The sequence below is a fragment of the Somniosus microcephalus genome, chromosome 4 (genome assembly GCF_052327205.1).
Source record: "Somniosus microcephalus isolate GS21.2 chromosome 4, FLI_Smic_1.0, whole genome shotgun sequence".
NCBI lineage: Eukaryota > Metazoa > Chordata > Chondrichthyes > Squaliformes > Somniosidae > Somniosus > Somniosus microcephalus.
In genome coordinates, this window is record NC_140990.1 from 176141781 (window position 1) to 176164941 (window position 23161).

The 23161-nt window shown below is 42.0% G+C and overlaps 2 protein-coding genes across 6 annotated transcripts in view; one reads left to right on the forward strand and one right to left on the reverse strand.

The window, feature by feature from the left end:
- The window catches only part of LOC147120007 (STE20-related kinase adapter protein beta-like), a 28491-nt gene extending 15316 nt beyond the window's left edge, over positions 1-13175 (forward strand). For all 3 annotated transcript variants that reach the window (XM_085985502.1, XM_085985500.1, XM_085985499.1), the window contains 5 exons: positions 865-1036; positions 3997-4101; positions 4239-4477; positions 7250-7292; positions 7831-13175. In XM_085985502.1, the coding sequence (XP_085841628.1) occupies positions 865-1036; positions 3997-4101; positions 4239-4477; positions 7250-7292; positions 7831-7980 (709 nt within the window). In that variant the 3' untranslated portion in view covers positions 7981-13175. The remainder of the gene's footprint in view (positions 1-864; positions 1037-3996; positions 4102-4238; positions 4478-7249; positions 7293-7830) is intronic.
- Positions 13176-15598: 2423 nt separating this feature from the next.
- LOC147120008 (uncharacterized) overlaps positions 15599-23161 on the reverse strand; it is a 143488-nt gene continuing 135925 nt past the window's right edge. For all 3 annotated transcript variants that reach the window (XM_085985498.1, XM_085985497.1, XM_085985496.1), the window contains exons 13-14: positions 17238-17444; positions 15599-16198 (exon numbers count right to left, since the gene is read on the reverse strand). In XM_085985498.1, the coding sequence (XP_085841624.1) occupies positions 15788-16198; positions 17238-17444 (618 nt within the window). In that variant the 3' untranslated portion in view covers positions 15599-15787. The remainder of the gene's footprint in view (positions 16199-17237; positions 17445-23161) is intronic.

The window sequence follows — 23161 nt, forward strand, 5'->3', positions numbered from 1 at the left end:
ATTCATTCATAGGATGTGGGTGTCGCTGGCAAGGCCAGCATTTATTGCCCATCCCTAATTGCCCTTGAAAAGGTGGTGGTGAGCCACCGCCTTGAACCGCTGCCATCCGTAAACCTCGTTACCTGTAAACTATTGTCTTCCTGCTTTCGTACAATTGTCGGATGTAAGAGTATAAACTGTCTCTGCTCTATTCTGTCACAGTTGCTTTACGTTCGTTTCCTTTGCGGTATGTTAAGATAGATCTAACCTCACTGTCTCCAATGACTCTGTCAAATATTGGCATTGTTCTAACACTGCACTTGCACCCCAATCTTGAGAGAACTTCTTTTCACTTAGGATTTGATTACCCTGTTAGCGTACTGGTTAACATGTTCACACTGCATTCCTGTCTTGGTTTATTTTAAGGCAGTTGCTAGCCCATTTATTAAACATAAGATGCCAATGTTGTTTTAAATCTAGACACTAATGGAAAAACTCTGTACCTAAATGTGGAATGAAACGACATGAATTCGAGTTGAGTGAAAGCAGAGTTAAGGGAATGAGTATTTAAAAAAAACAAAACACTTTTTTCTGTAATGCCCATGGATTACCTCGACACTGACTACGTTAGTGTAACTTCCTTTGGCTTCTGTTAGTAAAATGACTGAATCTGTGCTGGTGTAGCCCTGGAGGGACAGTTTGGTGTCTACTCAAAACTGTATGAGACTGTCGAGACTGATTTCACCTTCAAATTTTGACAGGCCTTATTAGAGTGAGGAGTCATTCATCCCCATGCTGTAGGCTGGATTTGACTGTTGTTCCTTCAGAAAACTTTCCAAATGCAGTCAAGCTGAGCTCCAAATGTTTTTTCTCTTTCTTCAACAGGAGTGTTAGACCCAGCCATATTCTTATATCTGGGGAGGGACACATTTATCTCTCTGGTCTGCACCGTCTCTGCAGTATGGTCACAGATGGACAAAGGCTAAGAGTTGTGTATGATTTCCCAGAGTTCAGTGCTTCTATTTTGCCTTGGCTGAGCCCTGAAGTTCTCCAGCAGGTAAGCTTCAGCTGCACTATAACTTGCCTGCTTGGGTACTGACCTAAGTTAGTGTGAAGAATGCAGAATAACTGGTTTATCTACTTCAGCACTGTATTTCACAAGTAGTTTTAATGTACCAGTTCCAAAGTGTAAAGTCTGCAATTATTCATTTGTGTGATGTTTCAAATGGAACTAATAGTTTTGTGTAATAAAGGCAAATTTTTCCTCCCTTGAAACCAAGTATTTCACAAGTATAAGCCATTCAGCCCCTCGAGCCTGTTTCGCCATTCAGTTAGATCATGGCTGATCTGTATCTTAACTCAATTTTCCCGCCTTGGTTCCATATCCCTAATACCCTTGCCTAACAAAAATCTACCAATCTCAATTTTGAAGTTTTCAATTGACCCCCAGCCTCAACAGATTTTGGGGGAGAGTTCCAGATTTCCACTACTCCTTGAGTGAAGAAGTGCTTCCTGACATCACCCCTGAATGGCCTAGCTCTAATTTTAAGGTTATGCCCCTTGTTCTGTACTCCCCCACCAGAGGAAATAGTTTCTCTCTATCTACCCCATCTACCATAATGCAGTAGATGTAATTTATCTAGATTTTCAAAAGGCCTTCGATAAGGTGCCCATAATAGACTAATGAATAAGGTCAGAGAATGTGAAGTCAGGGGACAAGTAGCAGAATGAATTACTAGCTGGCTTCAAGACACAAAGCAGAGAGTGGGAGTGAAGGGTAGCTATTCACAGTGGTAGAAGGTGGGAAGTGGTGTTCCACGGGGATCGGTGCTGTTCACAATTTACATTAACGATTCAGGCTTTGGAATCAAAAACTCAATTTCTAAATTTGCGGATGATACCAAATTGGGGGGGAATAGTCAATTCTGAGGAGGACTGCAACAAATTACAGCAGGACATTAATAAACTTGCAGAATGGGCAAATAATTGGCAAATTAAGTTCAACACAGACAAATGTGAGGTATTACATTTTGGTAGGAAGAATAGGGAGGTCACATCACTTGGAGGGTGCGAGTCTAGGTGGGGTAGAGGAACAGAGGGACCTAGGAGTACAAATACACAAATCACTAAAAGTTGCGACACAGGTTAGCAAGGCCATAAAAAAATGCAAACCAAGCACTAGGGTTTATTTCTAGAGGGATAGAATTGAAAAGTAGGGAAGTTATGCTGAACCTGTATCGAACCTTGGTTAGATCACACAGAGTACTGTGTACAGTTCTGGTCGCCATATTATAAAAAGGATATAGAGGCATTGGAGAGGGTGCAGAGAAGATTTACAAGGATGATACCAGAAATGCGAGATTATACATATCGGGAAAGGATGAACAGGCTGGGTCTCTTTTCTCTTGAAAAAAGAAGGCTGAGGGGTGACCTAACAGAGGTCTTTAAAATTATGAAAGGTTTTGATAGAGTGGATACAGAGAGAATGTTTCCACTTGTGGGGAAAAGCATAACTAGAGGCCATCAATATAAGATAATCACCGAGAAATCCAATAGGGAATTCAGAAGAAACTTCTTTACCCAGGGAGTGGTTGAAGCGAATAGTATAGATGCATATAGGGGAGGCTGGACAAACGTATAAGAGAGAAGGGAATAGAGAGTTATGCTGATAGATTTAGATGAGGAAAGATGGGAGGATAAACGAGTGGAGCATAAACACCAGAATGGACTGGTTGGGCCGAATGGCCTGTTGCTGTGCCATATATCCTATGTAACTCCTTTAATCATCTTAAACACTCAGTTAGGTCACCCCTTAATGTTCTATGTGCAAGGGAATACAAACCTAGTCAATACAACCTGTCTTCACAAGTATACTCAGAACCAGAATGCTCTGCCTGCTGTTGTGAATCTTGTGAAGAAATCCAGTTTTGTACCATCGCAGTTTCTTTCTCCATGTTGAGAAGTGATATTTAGCTGACCTGCAGAATTTGGCATGGGCGTGTTGCTTTGTGTTTTTCTCTTGTAAATGAAGAGGGAGAGAGGGCTCAGAGTGTGTCACGTTACCCTACTTTGCAGGCAGGTGGTCTGGATATGGCAGCTGAAAGCCTTGCAGCTTCAGTCAAAACTGCCCAACGCATTACTGGCACCCGGCTACCGACCATAGAGCACATATACCAGAAATGCTGTTTATGGAGGTCACGGACCATAATTAAAGACCCTACCCACCCCAGCCACAGTCTGTTCGCCCTCCTGCCATCTGGGAGACGCTACAGATGCATTCGCACCCGAACGACCAGATTTAGGAACAGCTTCTTTCCCAGGGCTGTCATCCTACTGAACTCCACAAATAAACTCTAAAGCCTGCACATCTGCCAATGCACTTTACTATGTTTATGTTAATGTATTACAAGCCAAATGAATGTTGAATGTTTAAATGTCTTAATCTAAATGTACACTCTCGGGAGCCGCAAGCCTACATTTCGTTGTACTGCACTTGTGCACTAACAATGACAATAAAGTTGATTATTATTATTATTATTATTATTATTATAGTAACACACTGCAGAATACTCAGCCAAGGATTCTGTTTGAGGGCCAAGATGAGCAGTAGGGGGGTGGGGCAAGAGAATTTCATTTGCAGAGCTGCCTCTCCCTCCTAACTGGCCGGGCCAGTTTCTTGAGCGACTGCACTGAGCCATGCTTTAAATGTTGGAGTGGGAGGTGAGTACAGAAATCTGGCACGGATCTGCTCAAATTTCACCTCTTGCCTACTGATCTATAATAGGGCTAAAGGCTGTTGAGCAGAACGTGAATCAAACTATGTCCAACACACACAAAGGAGGCTGACTGCCACTGTGTCTTGAATGTGAGGAAGGAAGGAGCAGATCTTTTCAATGTATTTTGGAATGCAGTCAGCTGGATTTCAGTATCCACACTCTGAACGAGTTGGAGTATAGAAAGCTTGCCCCATTACCTCCCCTTTGAGTTTCAAACATTGTGTCTTCTCTTCCACATTAGGACTTGCACGGATATGATGCGAAGTCTGACATCTACAGCCTTGGGATCACAGCGTGTGAGTTAGCCAGAGGCCAGGTTCCCTTTCAGGATATGCGGCCTACGCAGGTGACCTTTTCTTAATCTTTTAACATGGAGCACTGTACCTTAAGAGTGTGTATGACGTGGGCTGACCTATGGATGAAGGGGAGAGAGAAGGATAGTTTAAAGTATTGTTTGCCTGATCCTTTAATATTTCCTCACAGATGCTGCTCCAGAAGCTGAGGGGCTCCTTGTGTCTGGTAGACCTCAGTTTCCCTCCAAAGGAACTAGTGATGAAGAATTCCCGCTCTGGGGTGGATTCTGGAATTGGGGAGAGTGTTGCTACCTGCAGCATGATGAGGACAAACACAAGTGAACGATCGCCGAGTTCAATAAATAAAACTTTCTCTGCAGCCTTTCACAGCTTTTTGGAGCTCTGTCTGCAGAGAGAGCCTGAAAATCGGTAGGTCTACTAAATCATTCTTTGGTTAGAATGAACATATATTTTTATCCCTTAATTTTTCTCAATCTGTCTGTGCTGCATATCCTCTGCCTGCCTTCCTTCCTTGCTATCCGTGGGGAAATTTCTAGCCTCTGTTCTCCATTGCACTGTGGTTGGGATTGGGGATTGTGAACACGTGTGTTGCACCACTGTGTAGATTTGAATGTATTGGGAACCCATGTGATTCAAAAGAAAGACTTGCATTTATATAGTGCATTTCATGTCCTCGGGACATCCCAAAGCACTTTACAGCCAATGAAGTATTTTTGAAGTGTAGTCACTGTTGTAATGTAGGAAATGCAGCAGCCAATCTGCGCACAGCAAACTCCCATAAACAGTAATGAAATAATGACCAGATAATTTTTTTTTTTTTTAAAGTGATGTTGGTTGAGGGATGCAATATTGCCCAGGACACCATGGAGAACACCCCTGCTCTTTATCGAAATAATGCCATGGGATCTTTTACGTCCATCTGAGAGGGCAGACGGGGGTCTCTGTTTAACATCTCGTCCCTCAGTTCTGCATTGGAGTGTCACCCAGGTTTTTGGGCTTAAGTCTCTGGAGTGGGATTACACTTGAACCCACAACCTTCTGACTCAGAGGCGAGAGTGCTACCCACTGATCCTTGGCTGACGCAGTTAACAAATCCAGTATTAACCTGTCTGATAACCTAGTGAGCAATGGCATTATTCTGTGTAGCACTAAACTGCACAGACTTAAAAGTGTCGTGTTTGAGCTCTCGTCTGTGCTGTATTAGCTGATTTCAGTCAGGCAGCGCTTGAGGCACAATTGGCCTCAGCGTGCACCTGAGCTAGAGGAGGGGAAAAATTACCCCAGGTTCTCCGCTCCTGGCCACGGTCCAGTGACCCCATCTGGAACGAGGATGTCTGGTAAGAACAGCATTTCGGAATAGCCTGCTGAGATTCAGTATCTCGGCTCACACATGAATTGCTACTGAGTCGGATTTCAGGGCTGCCTACCACCTGTGGAACTAGATCACAGCAAGAGGCAACAGTTCAGAATCTGGAGCGGGAAGTATAGAGGGATGGTGTCTAGCAGATGTCAGGAACCTTTTAAGCGATGTTTAATTTATGATCTTGGTGAAACTTCTCATCCAAACAATGACACCTCCAAAAATGTAGCACTCCCTCAGTACTGCATTAAGATATCTGCATTAGAGCCTCTGGGATACACAGTAGGTGTTTCACCAAAATACTGGACTGGGATTGTGAAGTTGGTTTTGTTCCTGCAGCCCTGGGCTCTAATTGGTTGTGCTTTTGAAGCTCCACATTCCAAATTACTGATCTCCACTATCCAGAAAAGGCCAGTGCAGGATATAATAACTAGCATTTATATAATTGCAAAAGTACTTCATAGGGAGGAATGCTGTAGATGGCTAAAGCCATGGCTACTAATGAAGGGATGAAGGGTGGTGGAGGTGGACATGTAGAGTTGGAGAAATGGAGAGTTCTATGGGGGCCTGGAGGAGGTTAGAGATGGTAGGTGCAAGGTTATGTAGGGATTTAAACATGAGTGTGCATTTTAAATGGGAAGCATTGGGGAACTGAGAGCCAATGTAGCTCAGCAAGGATAGGAGTGATGGGTGAGCGGGACTTGGTGCGGGTTAGGATACAGGCAAGCAGAGTTTTCAATGAACTGAAGTTTAGAGGGTGGAGGATGGTGGAGCATTGCAATAGTCTGGAGGTGACATTGGCATGAATGAGAGTTTCAGCAGCAGGTGGGTTGAGGCAGGGATGGAGGTGGGCGATGTTACTGAGATGGAAGTAGATGGTCTTTGTAATGGAGAGGATATGGGGTCGTAAGCTCAGCTCAATGTCAATTGGGATGCCGAGATTTCAAACAGTCTGGTTCAACCTGAGACCGTGGCCAGGGAGGGCATGGAATCGATAGGAAGGGTATGATGACTTGGGTCTTCCCAGTGTTTTAACTGGAGGAAAATGCAGCTTACCCAAGATTGGATGTCAGATATGCAGTCTGACAGCACAGAGTCAGTGGTGCAGTCGAACTAGGTGGTGGAGGGTGAGCTAGGTGCCGTCAGCATACATATGGAAACTGACCCCAAGTCTTTGGATGATGTCAGCAAGGGGCAACATGAAAAGGAGGGAGCCAAGGACAGATGCTTAGGGGATTCCAGAGGTAATGATGTAGAGATGGGAAGGGAAGCCATTGCTGGAGATGCTCTATCTACAATTGGGTATGTAGCAGTGGAACCAACTGGGGGCAATCTCACTGAGCTGGACAAACGGAAGAGAGGCATTGGAGGAAGATGGTAAAGGCTAAGGACAAGGAAGGCACTTCCGAACAATGGAGAGAATCTGAGCAAGACGCTTGCAGCGGCATGGCTATATTTGGCTTTAGGGCAGCATTGTTGAACAGGTTGCCTACTTGCCATCTTGGCTGGAGATGGTGTGTAGTACAGAGAAAATGCAGTCTACCCCTGGTAATTCAGAGTTTTATGTCCAAAGAGAATGAAATTATCCAATAATTTGAATTGTGCAATTGCATTAAAATGACAGTAGCCCTTTTAAACAAAATTATAATTCAAACTAACCAGTAATTTGATTTGTGAATTTGAATTAATATTATTAGACTGTCTTCAAAAAAAAATCTCTTTATATTGTGGTGAAAAGTGAAGAATATTTTTTTATAACTAACCTGGCAAACTTTTTATATTTATTTGAATTTAATAAATCATCTTCTCTTCTGTTCCAGACCATCAGCAAGCATGTTGTTAGCCCACCCCTTCTTCAAACAGGTGAGTATTTACTCTGGTTATTTTATGTACCTGTATATGGAAATGTTGGAAATCGACAGAGTAGGTGCCTTGGAACCCGAGAGAGAAAGGCGGATGAATAATATAGGGTGGAGTCCACTTTGTTAGATTTCTAGCATTTACAGTTTAAAAAAAAAAAAAAAAAAAAAAAAATCTATGCCAAAGTAAATGTCTGTCCAGACATTTGCAGTAATTTAATTCATTGCTAATGAGGAACATATGCAGTGAATAAAACCCAATTTATCGGGGGTGGGGGTTACGGTGGTGCAGCTTATATGAATATCAGTAAATTGTATTGGGCTTTGCCACTATGATAAACAGCTACAGGAGCAGGTGTAAGATTCAGTGTTCATTATTTTTGTTTAACATTTTAATAGTTAGCTCAGTGCTGAGGTTTGAATAGAGGGCTTTATCAGAAGTATGCTCTTGCACTGGAGATTGGCTTGAGTCATTTTGGAAGCCCTAGCCTTTGCAGACTACCTTGCTGAGACTGGTTTTCATTTTTTTTTCTTTTCTGCAGGTGAAAAAACAGACTAGGGAGACGCTGATAAATCTGCTTCGACCAGCGGTGCCACTCTCTGGTTCTCAGGCCACAGCAGGGACCTCGCAGTCGCATGGAGATGGCCCAATCAATCCTTTACAGGAGCTAGGTGGTGACTGGGAATTTTAACTATTCTTGCTTTACCCAGCTTTTCTTATTTTTAAAAAAAAACCCAAACAAAATGAGTTTGAATTGGAGACAACTTATATCAGTTGCCCATTAAGGTGACTGAAGGCAAGGAAAATGAACTGCTAAAATTGGGAATTCGTCACCATTACCTTTTGTGCTGAACATATTGTAGATGGGGTTGCAGGACTACTTCTCTGCTGTAAACCTAGATCAGACATTTACACAGCTTAATCCAAATTGATCCTGCAGCCAGATTGGAAATTTATTTACCATTATACGTGGTGCATTTTGTACTTCAGTATTACATTATTGCCTTGAAAGGTAATTTGGAACATTAGCATCTGCAGTTGCCCAAGGCACTCAAACTGGCTGCATGCACAAGCACATAAATATATTTTTGAACATATCTTTGTATTTTCTTTACATACAGGTGCAACATAGAAACATAGAAGATAGGAGCAGGAATAGGCCATTCGGCCCCTCGAGCCTGCTCCGCCATTTAATGAGATCATGGCTGATCTTTAACATTAAAGTTAAGGCTTGGTGTATCATAACACACCATTGCGGTGGTGTGTTGGGGCACTAGTGAGCTCTGTGTGTCCTAGAAGATTAAACAGATTTGAACCTGCAGTTTCCCCTGCGGTGTGTTCCTAATTTTGCCATGGCATGATATCGGGCTGGGGTGTGGGCAAAGCACTGAGCAGTGGTCTGCTGGTCCAAATAGAAATGGAGAGAGGAGAGGAATTGACAGGCAAGTTACCCTGAGACGTTCTCATCCAATTGCAGTGCTTGGGGAACAGTTAACCTGCCCACCCTCTAGGTCGGGAAGTACCAAGTGAAGGAATATCTGCCATTTTAATGAAAAACAAAACTCAAAGTTTAACTCTCTTCTGTTTGAAATGATGGGGCTGTTATATCCTCAAAACTCCCACAAGACCAGCAAGTACAAAGTTTTGGTGCCATCTGTTTCCATTGTTTAAAATGGGACCCAAACTCTAAATGTGTATGCACTGTGTTTACACTGTATTTTACCTTTATTTTGTTTCATCATTTACCAAAAGTGTACCACTGTGCCTTCAACGCTATTATGGGATGTATTGTGAAAGTATGAGAGTTTCAACTGGTCCCAGAACTTTACTTTGGCTGTTCAGTGTGGAACCTCCCTTTTAACACACAAACTGTAAATAAATGCAGTTTCTTCAGGTAATAACACTAACTGCTGTTTTCAGCAGATCACGTCTTTATGAATAGCGTATTTTGTTTGAATTTCTTACTGTGTAAGTACTTCAGCCTGCAGCTGATTATTAGTGGTAATAATTAGATTGTTTGGGTGGGGGTAAGAAGAGTTTGCTTGTAGGACCTGGAGAAAATACTGATGTGAAATCTGATAGGAGGCTTAATAACTTGTGTAGATGGAAACAGGAAATTACAAATAGCCATAACAGACTGGGCAAATCTGGCAGATTGAGTTCAATATGGAGAAGTGTGAGATCATCCACATTGGATCAGAGAAAGACAAGTCAGAATATTTTCTTAATGAGCGATTAGGAGATGTCGAAGAAGAAAGGGATTTAGGGGTCCATGTACACAAATCACTAAAAGCTAGTTCAAAGGTAGAAATAATAATTTAAAAAGCTAATAGCCTTTATCTCAAGGGGGCTGGAATTTAAAAGTGAGGCTTCAGTTGCACAGAGCCTTGAGACCTCATCTGGTGTACTGCTCAGTTTTTGGCACGTGGGCACCTCGGGAAGGATATATTGGCTTTGGAAAGGGTGCAGTGCAGATTCACCGGAATGATACCAGGGCTAATGAGGTTTAAATTATGAGGATAGGTTGCAAAAACTTGGTTTGTATTCCCTCGAGTTTGAACGGTTGAGGGCTGAAACTAATCGAGGTGTTTAAAATGATAGTGATTTGATAGGGTGGTTATTGCCTGAGCGCCTCTGTGTTGTAACTCCAGTAAGGTACCATCATTTTTTGTAGCTGTCAGGCGCAGGAACTACTGTTCATGGTTTTTATATTTTAGCAAAAGAACTTGCAGAACAAACACTATACACAGTTCCTGATCATTTGGATTTATATATAACTAAACCGTGCCACCTACAAACAGTCCGATAATTTCCTTTACAGTTATGCAGTTGGGTTCACCTATGGTATATTGCTTGTATATAACCCATCAAACAATTTTTTTCTCCCAGTGAAATTGGGGTCTGCTATGCAGCGAAATATCCCCTTTAAATTCTTAATGTTCTCTGGAGGGCTGTCAGAACGTATTTATACCTTTTTGTCTTATTTTGAGGTTAATATTGGAGCTTTTGAACAAAGGGATTGTTCCTAAACAAATTTTGTTGGTCTCAAATGTAGTCCTATTCTTTTTTGTCCGGTAAAGAGTGCTCAACATTGCAGGTAATTACTTCTCTCATACAAAGGTGTGAATAATACGTTTGGTCACATTGCTGTACAGTGGATATAATTGCATTATGTTCTTTATGCCTTGGTTCAACCTCACCATATTGGGGATACGAATCCACAATTGTAGTACAAAGCTGTTTCACAATGTTAATGTGTTGAGGACACTATGCAGGATGTGACTGAACATGATTTGGCCTGTAAGCCTAAGGTAATATAACAGCTGGACAAATAAATTATTCACTGAAGTATTTATGACAAACTGGAGAGGCTCTGTGTTTAAATTCTTTGATCGTAGAACCTTTTTTTGTACTAAAAATCTTTCTCTTTTGCCCCACTTCCCCAAACAGTTGCACTCCTCTGGTCATTCACTTTATGTTGCGAAAAGTTATTTTCAGCTGTTTTATTTACTACTTCTCTGCCACGCAACACCTGATGGAGCAACTGGCCAGCTCAACTTCACCCAGGCCTCTGCCATTGACTCTATAGCAGGCCTGCAGGAGAAGCAATGGAGAGTGAACCTCATCCTCTGGAGAAATCTTCCTTCCCACCCCCGCCCCCCATTATTTCTGATTCTTCCCCTCAATAGTTCTTCATTTCAGTTCTGTACAATACTGATCAATTTATTGAAAGGTGTGCCTTATGCATACTTGTCAGGATTTTGGAAGAAAGAGAAATCAGCCATTGCCTTGTAACAAAGTAGATTTTATTTTACGTCTTAAGGGCCCCAAAAAAATTATTTTTGGAGTTATTTGATGTGATAGGTATATTATGTGGTGTAAATTAAGGATCTGTCTTGCTGCAAGTGGGGATGTGATCAAAATCTGAACCTTTGGCTAGCATGTTCACTCCACATCTAGACACTTACCCTGACCATGAGGGATGTTTGGGGCCGGGGTTACAATTCTATGTATATATGGAGGAATAGTTGGCATTTGGTTTTTTAAATGTTATCTAGTTAATGGTCTTGCAACAAGTTTTGAGATTTCCTACAGAATCCCGATTGAGCCTTTGGATGGGCCAATACCAATTTTTATAGAGGAAAGCACTGGGTACCTGTTAGCTGCTCCCTTTGTTCCACAACCCAGGAAGACTGCATCCACAAGTAAGCCATGAACATTTTCCCTTGCATGCAATAAAATGGGTGCTCAAGTGTTTCCCCATTGTGCAATCTGTTTCATACCCCAACTAAAAATGTCAATCAACCAGTTAATTTATTTTCTTTAAAAAGATATATTCTGCTAAACTAGCCATAATTCCAAATGTTGGGAAAGAGCCTACCTGTATACATGCTTTTGTTTTGCCATTTCATGTGTCAGAATTATAGTTCGGGGCTGCCTGAGAGCGGATACTTTGTGTGGAACTTCCCCTTCATCAAAATCCACCCCAGCGAAGTTGTGAATAGGATCAATAGATTATGGGTAAATTTACAATTTGTGATGGAAAGTGGACAAGCCATGCTGTCACAGGAAGGGAGGTTCTACACAAAATGTCTGCTCTTGGGTTGCTTCTAACTAGTAGAAAATGAGACAACTAAAGGTGATCATGAGACACCGTCTCTCTTTATAATAATTAGGATTACGTAAGAAATCTTGAAATGAAAAAAAACTCTTCAGCCCATCAATCCTGCTCCTTCCACAGTCCAGGCAGGATCACCTCACTGATGGACACCTCCTAAGATATTTACATCCCTAGCTCCATGCAAATCAAACAGATCTATGACAAAAGAACTTGCATCCCTATATAGCATCTTTCACAACCTCCGGGCACCCTGAAGTACTCAACAGCCTTGCTTTTGAAGTGTAGTCAATGTGGTAATATATACTATAACCTTCAATCCCCTTGCCAGAACATAAGTAAACAACCTAATTGTTCGGTAGAATATACTTAAATATTTGTTATCAATGAAACACTAAAGGCATTGGAACTGCTTTAAGATACAACACTACTGTGATTACTAATCATTTGTGATGAGGTTGCAAAAACTTTCATAACAGGCTTCCAATAAATAAGAGTACTGGATGATAACTTGTGAAACATGGAACTTATGCACATGAGGGACTGAATAAATTGGGTGTCACAGATGTTTGTGTAGAAAAAATTCTACATTTTACCACTGAATATAATCTCTTATGTCACATACCTGGTGTTAAATGTGAATGAAGAAAAAAATGCGACTTTAAAAAAAATCTGAACTAGTCTAAGCACTCAGAACACTTAAATGTTTTATTACTTTGTGAGACAATTTTCATGTTAGCGCAATCTGACTGCCATCTTGAAAATCTTGCACATTAATATACTTAAATTTATTTGCACACCACAAAGGTGTAGATGAAGGGAAGAATCCTTCACTGGTGCCTGAAGGGATTTATATTTAATACTGATGCTCAATAATGAAGGCCTAATGACTGGAATGATTAGCATTTCACAAGGCCACATACTTCAAATTGTTAGCTTCATGCCCTATGGACCCCTGTTGGAGATACTTTAACAGAATCGTAGTTTTTTTTAAATATTTCAAAACTGCCAAGTTGAAAAAGAAAATCTCACTCTTCCTCATTTTAGTCTGCACAACAAAACAACCTAAAAATTTTCTGTGATATAGCGGGAATCCTTGTTGGAAGATGAGTTTAATAAGGAAACTTGTAGCATCAACACTTGCAAGATCGAGGTGTTGTACCTTGCTATAAACCACTCTTTTTTTTATACAAATGTATAACTATAAGCACAATGTATAACTTATTGTATAAAACTCAATAAAACAAATTGTGGCATGTGTTGCTAAACCCATGTGTAGCTGTGAATAATTGAGGCCTGTAAGCAGGCTGTGTTTGTTGCAAAGTGCTTAAGATCTAACGTTTAAAAAACATCCTCACTTCAATCACACTTTTTGTTTGTTTAGGGAGAGAGAAAGGAGCCACTTGTAATATTTTCCTTCTACCCCTTTTGTGCCATTCCCAAAAAAGATCGGTATAGATGGTTTGAAGAAAATGGTTGAAAATGAGTGTGTTTGTGGTGTCATGATAATTTTTTTTCCCCAGAAGTGATGAGGTAACATTGATATTTTTACTGTATTCTATAGATGTGATCTAATATGGTTTTGACTGCACAATCTTTGAAAGTTCTTTGTATGGCTTTTAAGCAGAGAATTATCTGGAATGAATGATCGGTCAATGTTACAATATTTTCAATAAGTAGATCCAGCTATTATTCCATGATGAAAGAAAGACTTGTATTTATATAGTGCCTTTCACTACCTCGGGCTGTCCCAAAGCACTTTACAATCAATGAAGTACTTTTGAAGTATTGAAATGTGGCAGCCAATTTGCACACAGCAAGCTCCCACAAACAGCAATGTGATAATGACCAAATCTGTGTTAGTGATAACAACAGAAAATGCTGGAAAAACTCAGCAAGTCAGGCAACATCCGTGGAGAGAAATTTGAGTTGACGTTTCGGGTTTGACCCTTCTTCAAAACTGGAGAGAAAAGGAACTAGATCGAAGGCAGGGCTGCGATCGGACAAAAGAATAAAAGAACCAAAAGAAGTAAAAGAGATTAGAAGCTAGACGAGATGGTAATAGGCTGTGATTAGGTGTAAAGTGTACTGGCAGGGCAAAAGATAGCTGCCAGGTGTGAGAGAGAAACAAAAGGAAAGGGGGGGGGGGGAAAGGAAAGGAGTGGAAAAATATAAGTGAAAATGAAATAGGGGCCGAGGTTATGATCTGAAATTGTTGAACTCGATATTGAGACCGGAAGGCTGCAGACTGCCTAATCGGAAGATGAGGTGCTGTTCCTCGAGTTTACGTTGAGCTTCCGTGGAACAGTACAAGAGGCCAAGGACGGTGAGGTCCGAGTGGGAATGGAGCGGTGAATTGAAATGACAGGCGACCGGAAGCTCGGGGTCACCCTTACGGACTGAACGGAGGCCTCATCTTCCGATTAGGCAGTCTGCAGCCTTCCGGTCTCAATATCGAGTTCAACAATTTCAGATCATAACCTCGGCCCCTATTTCATTTTCACTTATATTTTTCCACTCCTTTCCTTTCCCCCCCCCCCCCCCTTTCCTTTTGTTTCTCTCTCACACCTGGCAGCTATCTTTTGCCCTGCCAGTACACTTTACACCTAATCACAGCCTATTACCATCTCGTCTAGCTTCTAATCTCTTTTACTTCTTTTGGTTCTTTTATTCTTTTGTCCGATCGCAGCCCTGCCTTCGATCTAGTTCCTTTTCTCTCCAGTTTTGAAGAAGGGTCAAACCCGAAACGTCAACTCAAATTTCTCTCCACGGATGTTGCCTGACTTGCTGAGTTTTTCCAGCATTTTCTGTTGTTATTTCGGATTTCCAACATCTGCAGTATTTTGCTATCGTACTGTGTTAGTGATGTTGGTTGAGGCATAAGTATTGGCCGGGACCCTAGGAGAACTCTGAAATAAAAACAGAAAATGCTGGAAATACTCAGCAGGTCAGGCAGCATCTATAGAGAGAGAGAAACAGAGTTAATGTTTCAGGTTGATGACCCTTCGTCAGAACTGCCCTTGCTCTTCGATTAGTGCCACGTGATCTTTTACATCCATCTGAGAGAGCAGACGAGGCCTCCGTATAACGTTGCATCTGAAAGATGACACCTCGGACAGTGCATAGTTCTCTCAGTACTGCACTGGAGTGTCGACTGAGATTTTTGTGCTTAACTTAATTCTATGGACTGGCACTTGAACATATGACTTTCTGACTCAAAGCTGGGAGTTCTAACTGAGCCACAGTTGACACATTTTGGCATTTGCTAGTCTGAGAGTGGAGGCAGTAAGCTGCCCTCTTAATACTATAGTACTTTGGTTACTACTGATATAATGGTTATTTATCAGGCGCATTCCAATTCTACACACAGATGTACAGATGAGGGAAGCCATTCAGCCTATCCTTCCAGAGAAGCCTACAGTCTCAAATGATTCCAAGAGTTTTTGACTCCACTGGCCTAGCCAAACCATGCACTCTGATGGGAAGCTGGTTGCCAAGCAAAGCAATTGGTAACTGAAGTAGGTGGGTGTGTGGTTGAGTGAACATAATTTTACTGTCACTTAGGTATATACTAGACAATTAAAAGGTAGGTAAAGTATTCTGTCAGGTGCAGTGTAGAGCTCAGGAGAAATCTACAGCTAGCTAGCTGAAGTCTTGTGTTGCAAATCTATTTCACATTCAAGATTCAAGCTACAATTGTCCCTAACTTTGGTAGATTTATTAAGGACAAACAAAAAATACTTGAAACAAGGCACTACATTATCTTGGAACATGACAATGTAGAGAAATTAAGAAGTACTTCATCCCCACCCTTTCAGCAGAAATGGCACCCTTGCAGCAGTGTTGTATTGCGGTGACTATATTGAGCTATCTTGGGGTGTTAAATTTTTGGAGGGATCCATTGACAGCATGCTGTGTCCTGGGGTACCACTTCTTCGACGCACTCACTTTGCTGAATATCTTGCTCGTTGGGTGCTGCACTAGCCACTTGTGCTGGATCAACATTCTGTACACTGAATGCATTACCTGTACGGAGTGCATTTAGAATGCTCTTGGAATCCAGCCTCCCCACAGAAGGCTTTCGCATATATCTGCACGTAGTCCGTGCCTGGGACTCCTCCTTTGTGGATCCTGCCTTCGCTTTGGGCTGTTTTGTAACAACTGCTCTATCTTGTTCTAATACATAATTATGCATTTTGAAGCCAAGGATGCCTCGCTTTCGGTCTGTCACCACTACTTCTGGAAATAAAATAGCTTTTCTACATCTGTCAGTAGTTGTTGAACGACGTTTCTGTTTTTAAAAAAAAAAGGAATAACTCTTAATTTCCCTTTTTGATATTTTACCTCTAGAGTAAGCAATGCTAATACAGTATGTGACAAATGTATTTGTTGCCTGGATATTTCTGTAATTGTGCAATGTTTACAGGTTGTTGAAAATAGCTAAACTATCTGAACTAAGTTTATTGGAAGGGATCAGCAAAAAAAGAATCAAAATGTTACTGTTTTATTTCCTTCCTTTGTTTATTTTGGTCCTTGACCACTAGTGATTAGAATTTAAATTCAATGGTAGCATGTCTAAGTGCAAGAATTGACTGTTGAGAATGGCACTTAAAATAGGATGTGTCTGTCTGGCTAGTGTTCAACTAAAAATCTGTGGCCCATGAAGGAAGGAACAATTAATACTGGGAGGAAGGAAGAACGTTCAAAACTTTGGCTCATATCATAATAGGCTGCTCGGGATTACAATTTAGAATAGAGGTGTTCAACCTGCGCTACTGAGGGCTGGCAACCTGGCCCTTGAAGCCCAGCCAACTCGGTCCCATTTGCAGTTATTATTTGCTGGCTTGTCTTGTTGGAATTTTGTGGGCTTGGAGGTTTGGACAAAGCTGCTGCCTCATTGGTGGATGAATTCTAAATCACAACACTTGGATCTGTTGGTATCCTCAGCTTGAGATGGATTTAAACTTCACACATGGCCTTACCAGACTTTGATATGCACATATGTGGTCCACGAGGACAAAAAAGCCTGGACACCCCTGATTTACATGACACTGCACACAATCAAAGGAAGAATGGAAAAACCTTGAGTAAAAAGCAAGCCTCTGCTCACTGCTTCAGTATAGTACAATCAAGATCATCAACTCCCTGTGTATAAATCACACAAGTGTTTGAACCTGTGCCCTGTCAAGTCATGGTATCATGACAAAGGACACCTTTTTTAGAAGCCATAATGCACAGTGAGGATGAAAAATGTTTACGCCTGAACTATTTCACACTTGGTGCTGCTGAAGCTCTCTGCAAGCTCATCTTTTTCTCCTTGTCTCCTGTACCTGTATTGAAAAGGTTTCTTCCATTTCCAATTCTTTCATTGCCGAGGCAATCATAGTTGTAAAAACATCTTCCTGCTGGTGATCTTGATGAAGAACCTTGGTCACTACAGAGGTTGTTTGAGGGGTGAGCTCTGATGCTTTCCCGGACTCTTGAGCTTCTGATAGATGTGGATCTGTACCCGATTCGAGCAGTGTCTTCTCTCTAACCTGAAAATCAAACTAACCATTAGAAATTGAACACTACAGTTACGATGAAGTCGTCAACTGTCAGGCACTTAAACATTAGCAACAAAAGGGAAAGTCACATTCAAGCTTCAATAATTTAGAGGAATTCTGAAGTAAAGTTAGCAACTGTGACTTCAGCACAAACTTGCGGAATTTCTTTATTCATTCACGGGATGTGGGCATCACTGGCAAGGCCAACATTTATTGCCCATCCCTAATTGCCCTTGAGTGGCTTGCTAGGACAGTTAAGAGTCAACCACATTTCTGTGGGTCTGGAGTCACATAGGCCAGACCAGGAAAAGAGCAGATTTCCTTCCCTAAAGGACATTTGTGAACCAGATGGGTTTTTAATGATAATCTGGTAGTTACATAGTCACCATTACTGATCCTAGCTTATTCCAGATTTATTTAACTGAATTTAAATTCCCCAGCTGCCATGGTGGGATGTGAACTCTTGTCCTCAAGTTATTAGTCCAGTAACATTACCACTATGCTACCGTTCCCTCTAACCAAAGGAATGGTAATGACCTCTTAGCCCAGAGGTCAGTTGTAGCACTTCTAACTGCTGTTCTGAATGAGATCAGCTAACTGATCTAGGATGGGGAATCAAGCCTGGTACTTTCTACTTTGTGCGCCTTAGTGCTACAACAGGCAGCGCCTTCACCCACTAGATTTTGGGGGTGTCCAAAAGGTTGCATTCCAAACTGATAGTGCTTTGAAGCACTACACTCATTTTGTGCCTGTGAGGTCATCTATGTTTAAAGACCGGAAGGGCAGTCATTTAAATTTTCTCAGAATCCAGGCCTCTGAAAACTCAACTCTTCTCTGTACCAAGTGTGCCAATAAGTCTACTGACCTGGTCTCTGGTGTCGAGCTCTTAGCTTGCTCTTTAGCTTCCTTTTCTTCTATTTCACGCAAGGCTAAGGAAATCATAAGATCCTTACTGTCTTCACCAACAAAGTCTGCAGCTGGGATAATTACTTGAGAACTGATTTGATGGACTGCAGAACCAGACATCTTTCTGGCAGTTTTAGCTTTTGATCACTGTCCTGCTCCTGTTGGCTCTTTTTTTACCATGTTACCTTGGCATGAGTCAAGTTATGAATGTACAGTATAAGGTTTACTTTTTTTCCTAAAATGCTTTAGTTCTCAATACTCACTGAGCTAGCTTGCTTCCTTTCCTAAAGATTTCCTTCTTACTTTGTCCAATTTGGGCCTCGTTTACTAAAAAATGTAAGTCTGTTTCTTTTCGGAAACAATAAATGATTTTTAAAATTCCATTTACCCCCTCTCCTGAAGGAGCTGACTTGTTGCTGGGGTACAGATTTGTGGGCATTAGTTGCCCTTCAGTACTTTGACATGTTGCTATTCTTCACGTATGAGCCAAAAAGGGTGATGTAGCATAGGAGGGCATCACACTCAGCTGGATTCTGTTCACTTTCCAGTAGGGTTCACTGGGGTCAGAAACAAAATCCCTGTTTCATTCTTCTCCCAGCACCAAGCCAGGCTGCTGAGACAAATTGTAGCAACGGTTATCCTGGCTGATTTTCTTTTCTTGTCATATCCCTTTACCTAGCACAAATGATCTCCAATGTGCTACAAGAGAACAAACTCAGTGCCCAGTCCAGAACGGTAACAGCTACAGCACACGTGCAATGGAAGCAGGTATCAGAAGCAAGCAATAGAAATGCAAATGCAGAAATCAGTCACACAATAATGCAGATGCACTGTGGATTGACAAGAAATAGGGGTAGGAGTAGGGCGTAAGCCCCTTGAGCCTGCTCCATCATTCAATAAGATCGTGGCTGATCTTCTACATCAACTCCATTTTCCCACCCTATCCCTATATCCCTTGATTCCCTTAGTACCCAAAAATCTATCGATCTCGGTCTTGAATATACTCATCGACTGAGAATTCATAGGTTAGAGAATTTCAATGATTCACAACCCACCCTGTGAGTGAAGACATTTCTCCTCATCTCTGTTCTAAATGCAATCTGAACTAGACAGTATGACTGAAACTCTGAGGAGTTTAAGTAGACATGAAAGAGAGTTGAAACTGCCTGGAAAAAATTGTACACTGCACTGAAGATAGAAATAAAGGCAGAAGCTCAGTTTATTGCATGTAATCCTGAAATGCATCAAGATACTGTAGCTTGGGAATTCCTGTTGCCGATGTTTCCATACAGATGCTTAATGCACTTCTATCTCATTCCTTCCTCTATTATTTGAACTAAATTTAACTAATTTGCATTTTAGGGGAAAATATACCCATGATTGAGTCACAAAATATCTAATGGAGTTCTCTGCAAATTCACATCTTTCCCACACTACTTCAGAGTACTGTGACAATTATAAGATCACTTTTGTCTAGCTGCACGGGCTGCTTCAGCTCACAGGCCGATTTGGACTCTTTGGCCCAGAAATTGGGCCATTACAGCCATAAGTTTTTGCTGCGATCCTATTGAAAAATGGCAGCCCCTACTCTGGCGTGGGACTCCATGGCCCCCATTTTAGTGAGGGTTTTAGTGCTGCTGAGCAGCACTGGCCCTGGAAATGTAAATTAATGTCGACCTAACGTCACCTCAGCAAACTTTGACCGTAGCGCTGAGTTCAGCGTTGGGTCCTAAGCTTGCCATGAAAACCCAACGTTCAGCAGACTGACAGATGCTCTGTCAGCACCTCTTAAAGGGACCTTTCAGCTAAGTTTGCATTTAAACCTTTTAGACTGGATTTTTTTTATTTTATTGAAGTAGTGACTTGGTGTAATAGTTTTTTTTTAAAGTGTGCAGGGAGTGCTGCTGGATGCTTGCAAAGCCATGAATGGTAAAAGAAGGCCTCTGAAAAGACAGAAAATGCTAGAGTAGGTCAGGCAACATCCGTGGAGAGAGAAACAGTTCACGTCGAGATGCTGCCTGACCTGAGTATTTCCAGCATTTTATGCTTTTATTTCAGATTTCCAGCATCCGCTCGCAGAGGGAAGAGGAAGACGCAGAAGAGGAAGCAGACAGCCCCTTTCTGGCTGGGATATGCAGGATGGAATCATCCGCCTGCGGTACCAGTGACCACACCCCCAATTCCCTTTTCAACATTAGCCCCACACCCTACCTTCCCTCTGTTACTGACCATCACAGCATCCTCTTGGCCACAATGCTGAAATAAAAGCCACCACAAAGTAAACTTTCCAATCCAACTTTATACATCTATCCATCCAATATGACATCAAGAAATCAACTCATCACTCTTGTATTCCCTTAGTGACTGTCTTGTGTGTGTCTTTGTCTATCCTACTGATGTCAATCAGTGCTACCCCAGTGGCTGCAGCATAGCTGGTGAAGGGCTGCTGACTTTCAGTGGGGGACTCTGCAAATGGCCTTACTGGTCGACATTGAAGAGCTGGTGGCTGGGAGTGTGAAATCGAGTGATGGTGTTTCTTCTTCACTCAATTTCAATTCAATTCAAATCGCTTTATTGGCATGACAAGGTACATCTTATGTTGCCAAAGCATCGAAAAAACATTTATGGTTGAACACAAATGCAGATCTATCCATACAGTGTATAAACCGATATATCCTTGAGTGTATAAACATATATTCATATAATTTGTATATACTCTATTCTTCGATTTAATGGTTGTCCCTCTGTTTATGGCAAGCTGTAACATAGTGTGCCGCTAAGGTTACACAATTTCTCTCTTTCCCTAATAGGTATGGGAGTTTTTGGTCGTCGTTCAAATTTTTGAATTCGGGGCATATTTTTGTGAATTTTGGGTAAAAATTCCCCCTTATGCCCTGATATTTTCCACAAGCTGTGAGGAAGTGCATCTCTGTCTCCTCTCCCTCTTGGTCAACCACTGGCTGGGCAGGCTGCATTTCTTGGGTGTGAAATGTGGAAGGTACAAGGGTGGAGTTGTGGTGAGGGGAGGCGGGAAAGCAAGAGGTGCATGTGAGAAGGAGGATAATGTATGAGGATACCAGCATCTTGTATCCTTTCTCCACCGCCACTGGCCAAAGGCTCAGCCATGCCACTGCCAAGAATGGCCTGTACTGTCTCCTCCAAGGGGGTGAGGTGAAGCTAGGAATGGGAGGTGTGCCTTGTGATTGGTATGGATTCTTGGTAGAGTGTGGGGGGTGGAGTCATGTATTGAAGTGTGTGAGGCTAGTGATGCAGTTGGTAGGGGATGGCTTTTGAAGATGCATTCACCGAGCTTGACCACTGGTCAGGTCATGAAGCTTCTTTGGGCACTGGAGCCAGGCCATGCAGGCAACACTGCTGGCAGTGACGGTCTCGGTGATGTCCCACATCATTCTTTCTGGAGGGCCTCCTGAACCTTGTGGGTGGAGGATCTCTCTTGCAGTGTTGACCTTCTGCATAAAGCTGGAGTGCTGGGGTGCCCCTTCCCTTCCCTGACTTGATGAGCCATTTGTATTAGTGCTGAAGCACTTTTGCCACTTTATTTTTCAGTGCGGAAGGGAATTCAGCTTTAAGAGCTGAAGATTCCTATTTGGGAATTCTTTTTAATGTTAATTTTTTTCAGAAGGCATTTGAGCTGTAAGGACTAAAAACTGCATAGTTTTACATTTTTCTTTTCAGAAGGCATTTCCCTTTTAAGAAAACGACAATGCATTACCATTTTAAAGAATCCCAAAATGATTTCTGAAATCAATGCCTTGCTTTCAGAAGGCTGTTCGAGCAACAACGCTGCTTCAGCCACGCCACATTGGAGCCTCCTGCTAGGACCAGCACGAGGTGTTCCATGGTGAGTTAAGTGCTGGACTAATGATAATTGGTTCCCAGTGCCAATTTTTTGGTTCTGCCAGCACTGGCCGCGATGGCACTGGCAGCTTTTGTGGCGGCCACGAATTTCTAGGCCTTTATCATTAAATAGACTACTGTTTACGCAGGGTGTAACCGGAGTCTTAGGCTCTGTGTGATAGAAGTTGAGCTTGGTGTGGATTCTTACGCAGTTACTTCAAGTTGTAGGTAACTTTCTGCACTTCTAATTTGTTCCTGTAGAGGTTTGTCTCTTTCCAAGTCCAGTCTGCAATCGGTTCCTGACAGAGATTTCTGTATATATGAGCAGGATGATTTTAAGTAATGATAAAGCAGAAGCAGCTTTTGAGAGGACTTGGTACTAATTTTGGCAGTCCTAGTTGACTCGAGTGTTGGTCGTCGAGGGCAAGAGGTCACAGCACAGCTACATTTAACCATAAGCAGTGGACCAAAGTGGGGGGAGAGGAGAGAGAAGGGGTCATAAATAATGAGTTAAAGAAGCATTTGAAATAAAATGTCATGAAGCTGTGGAGACATTAGATACTATAGGCATTCATGGGTTAGATGCAAATGATGGGGCACAATTTCAGTCCAAGGGCCAAAAGGAATTCCGAAAGGACTGAATAGGACAAAAAGGAGGGATGTAACTTTTAACAAGGTCTCACGATAATGATCAGGCAGCACAAATATTACATGCTGCTTGAGTCAATTACAACAGGCGTGTGGAGTGCGCACCCCACCCCGTTAGCCCGTTTCCAGGCATGATCGGATGTCCTGGCCTTTCAATCTGCTGTCACTACTTATCGTTTTGATATCAAAATTGCTTGATGACCCAAGGCAGTTGGTTAGAGACATCCTGAATCAAACAAACTTTCACCAAAAGAGGAAAAACTGCGAAATCACATCCAGGGTACAAATAAACTCCA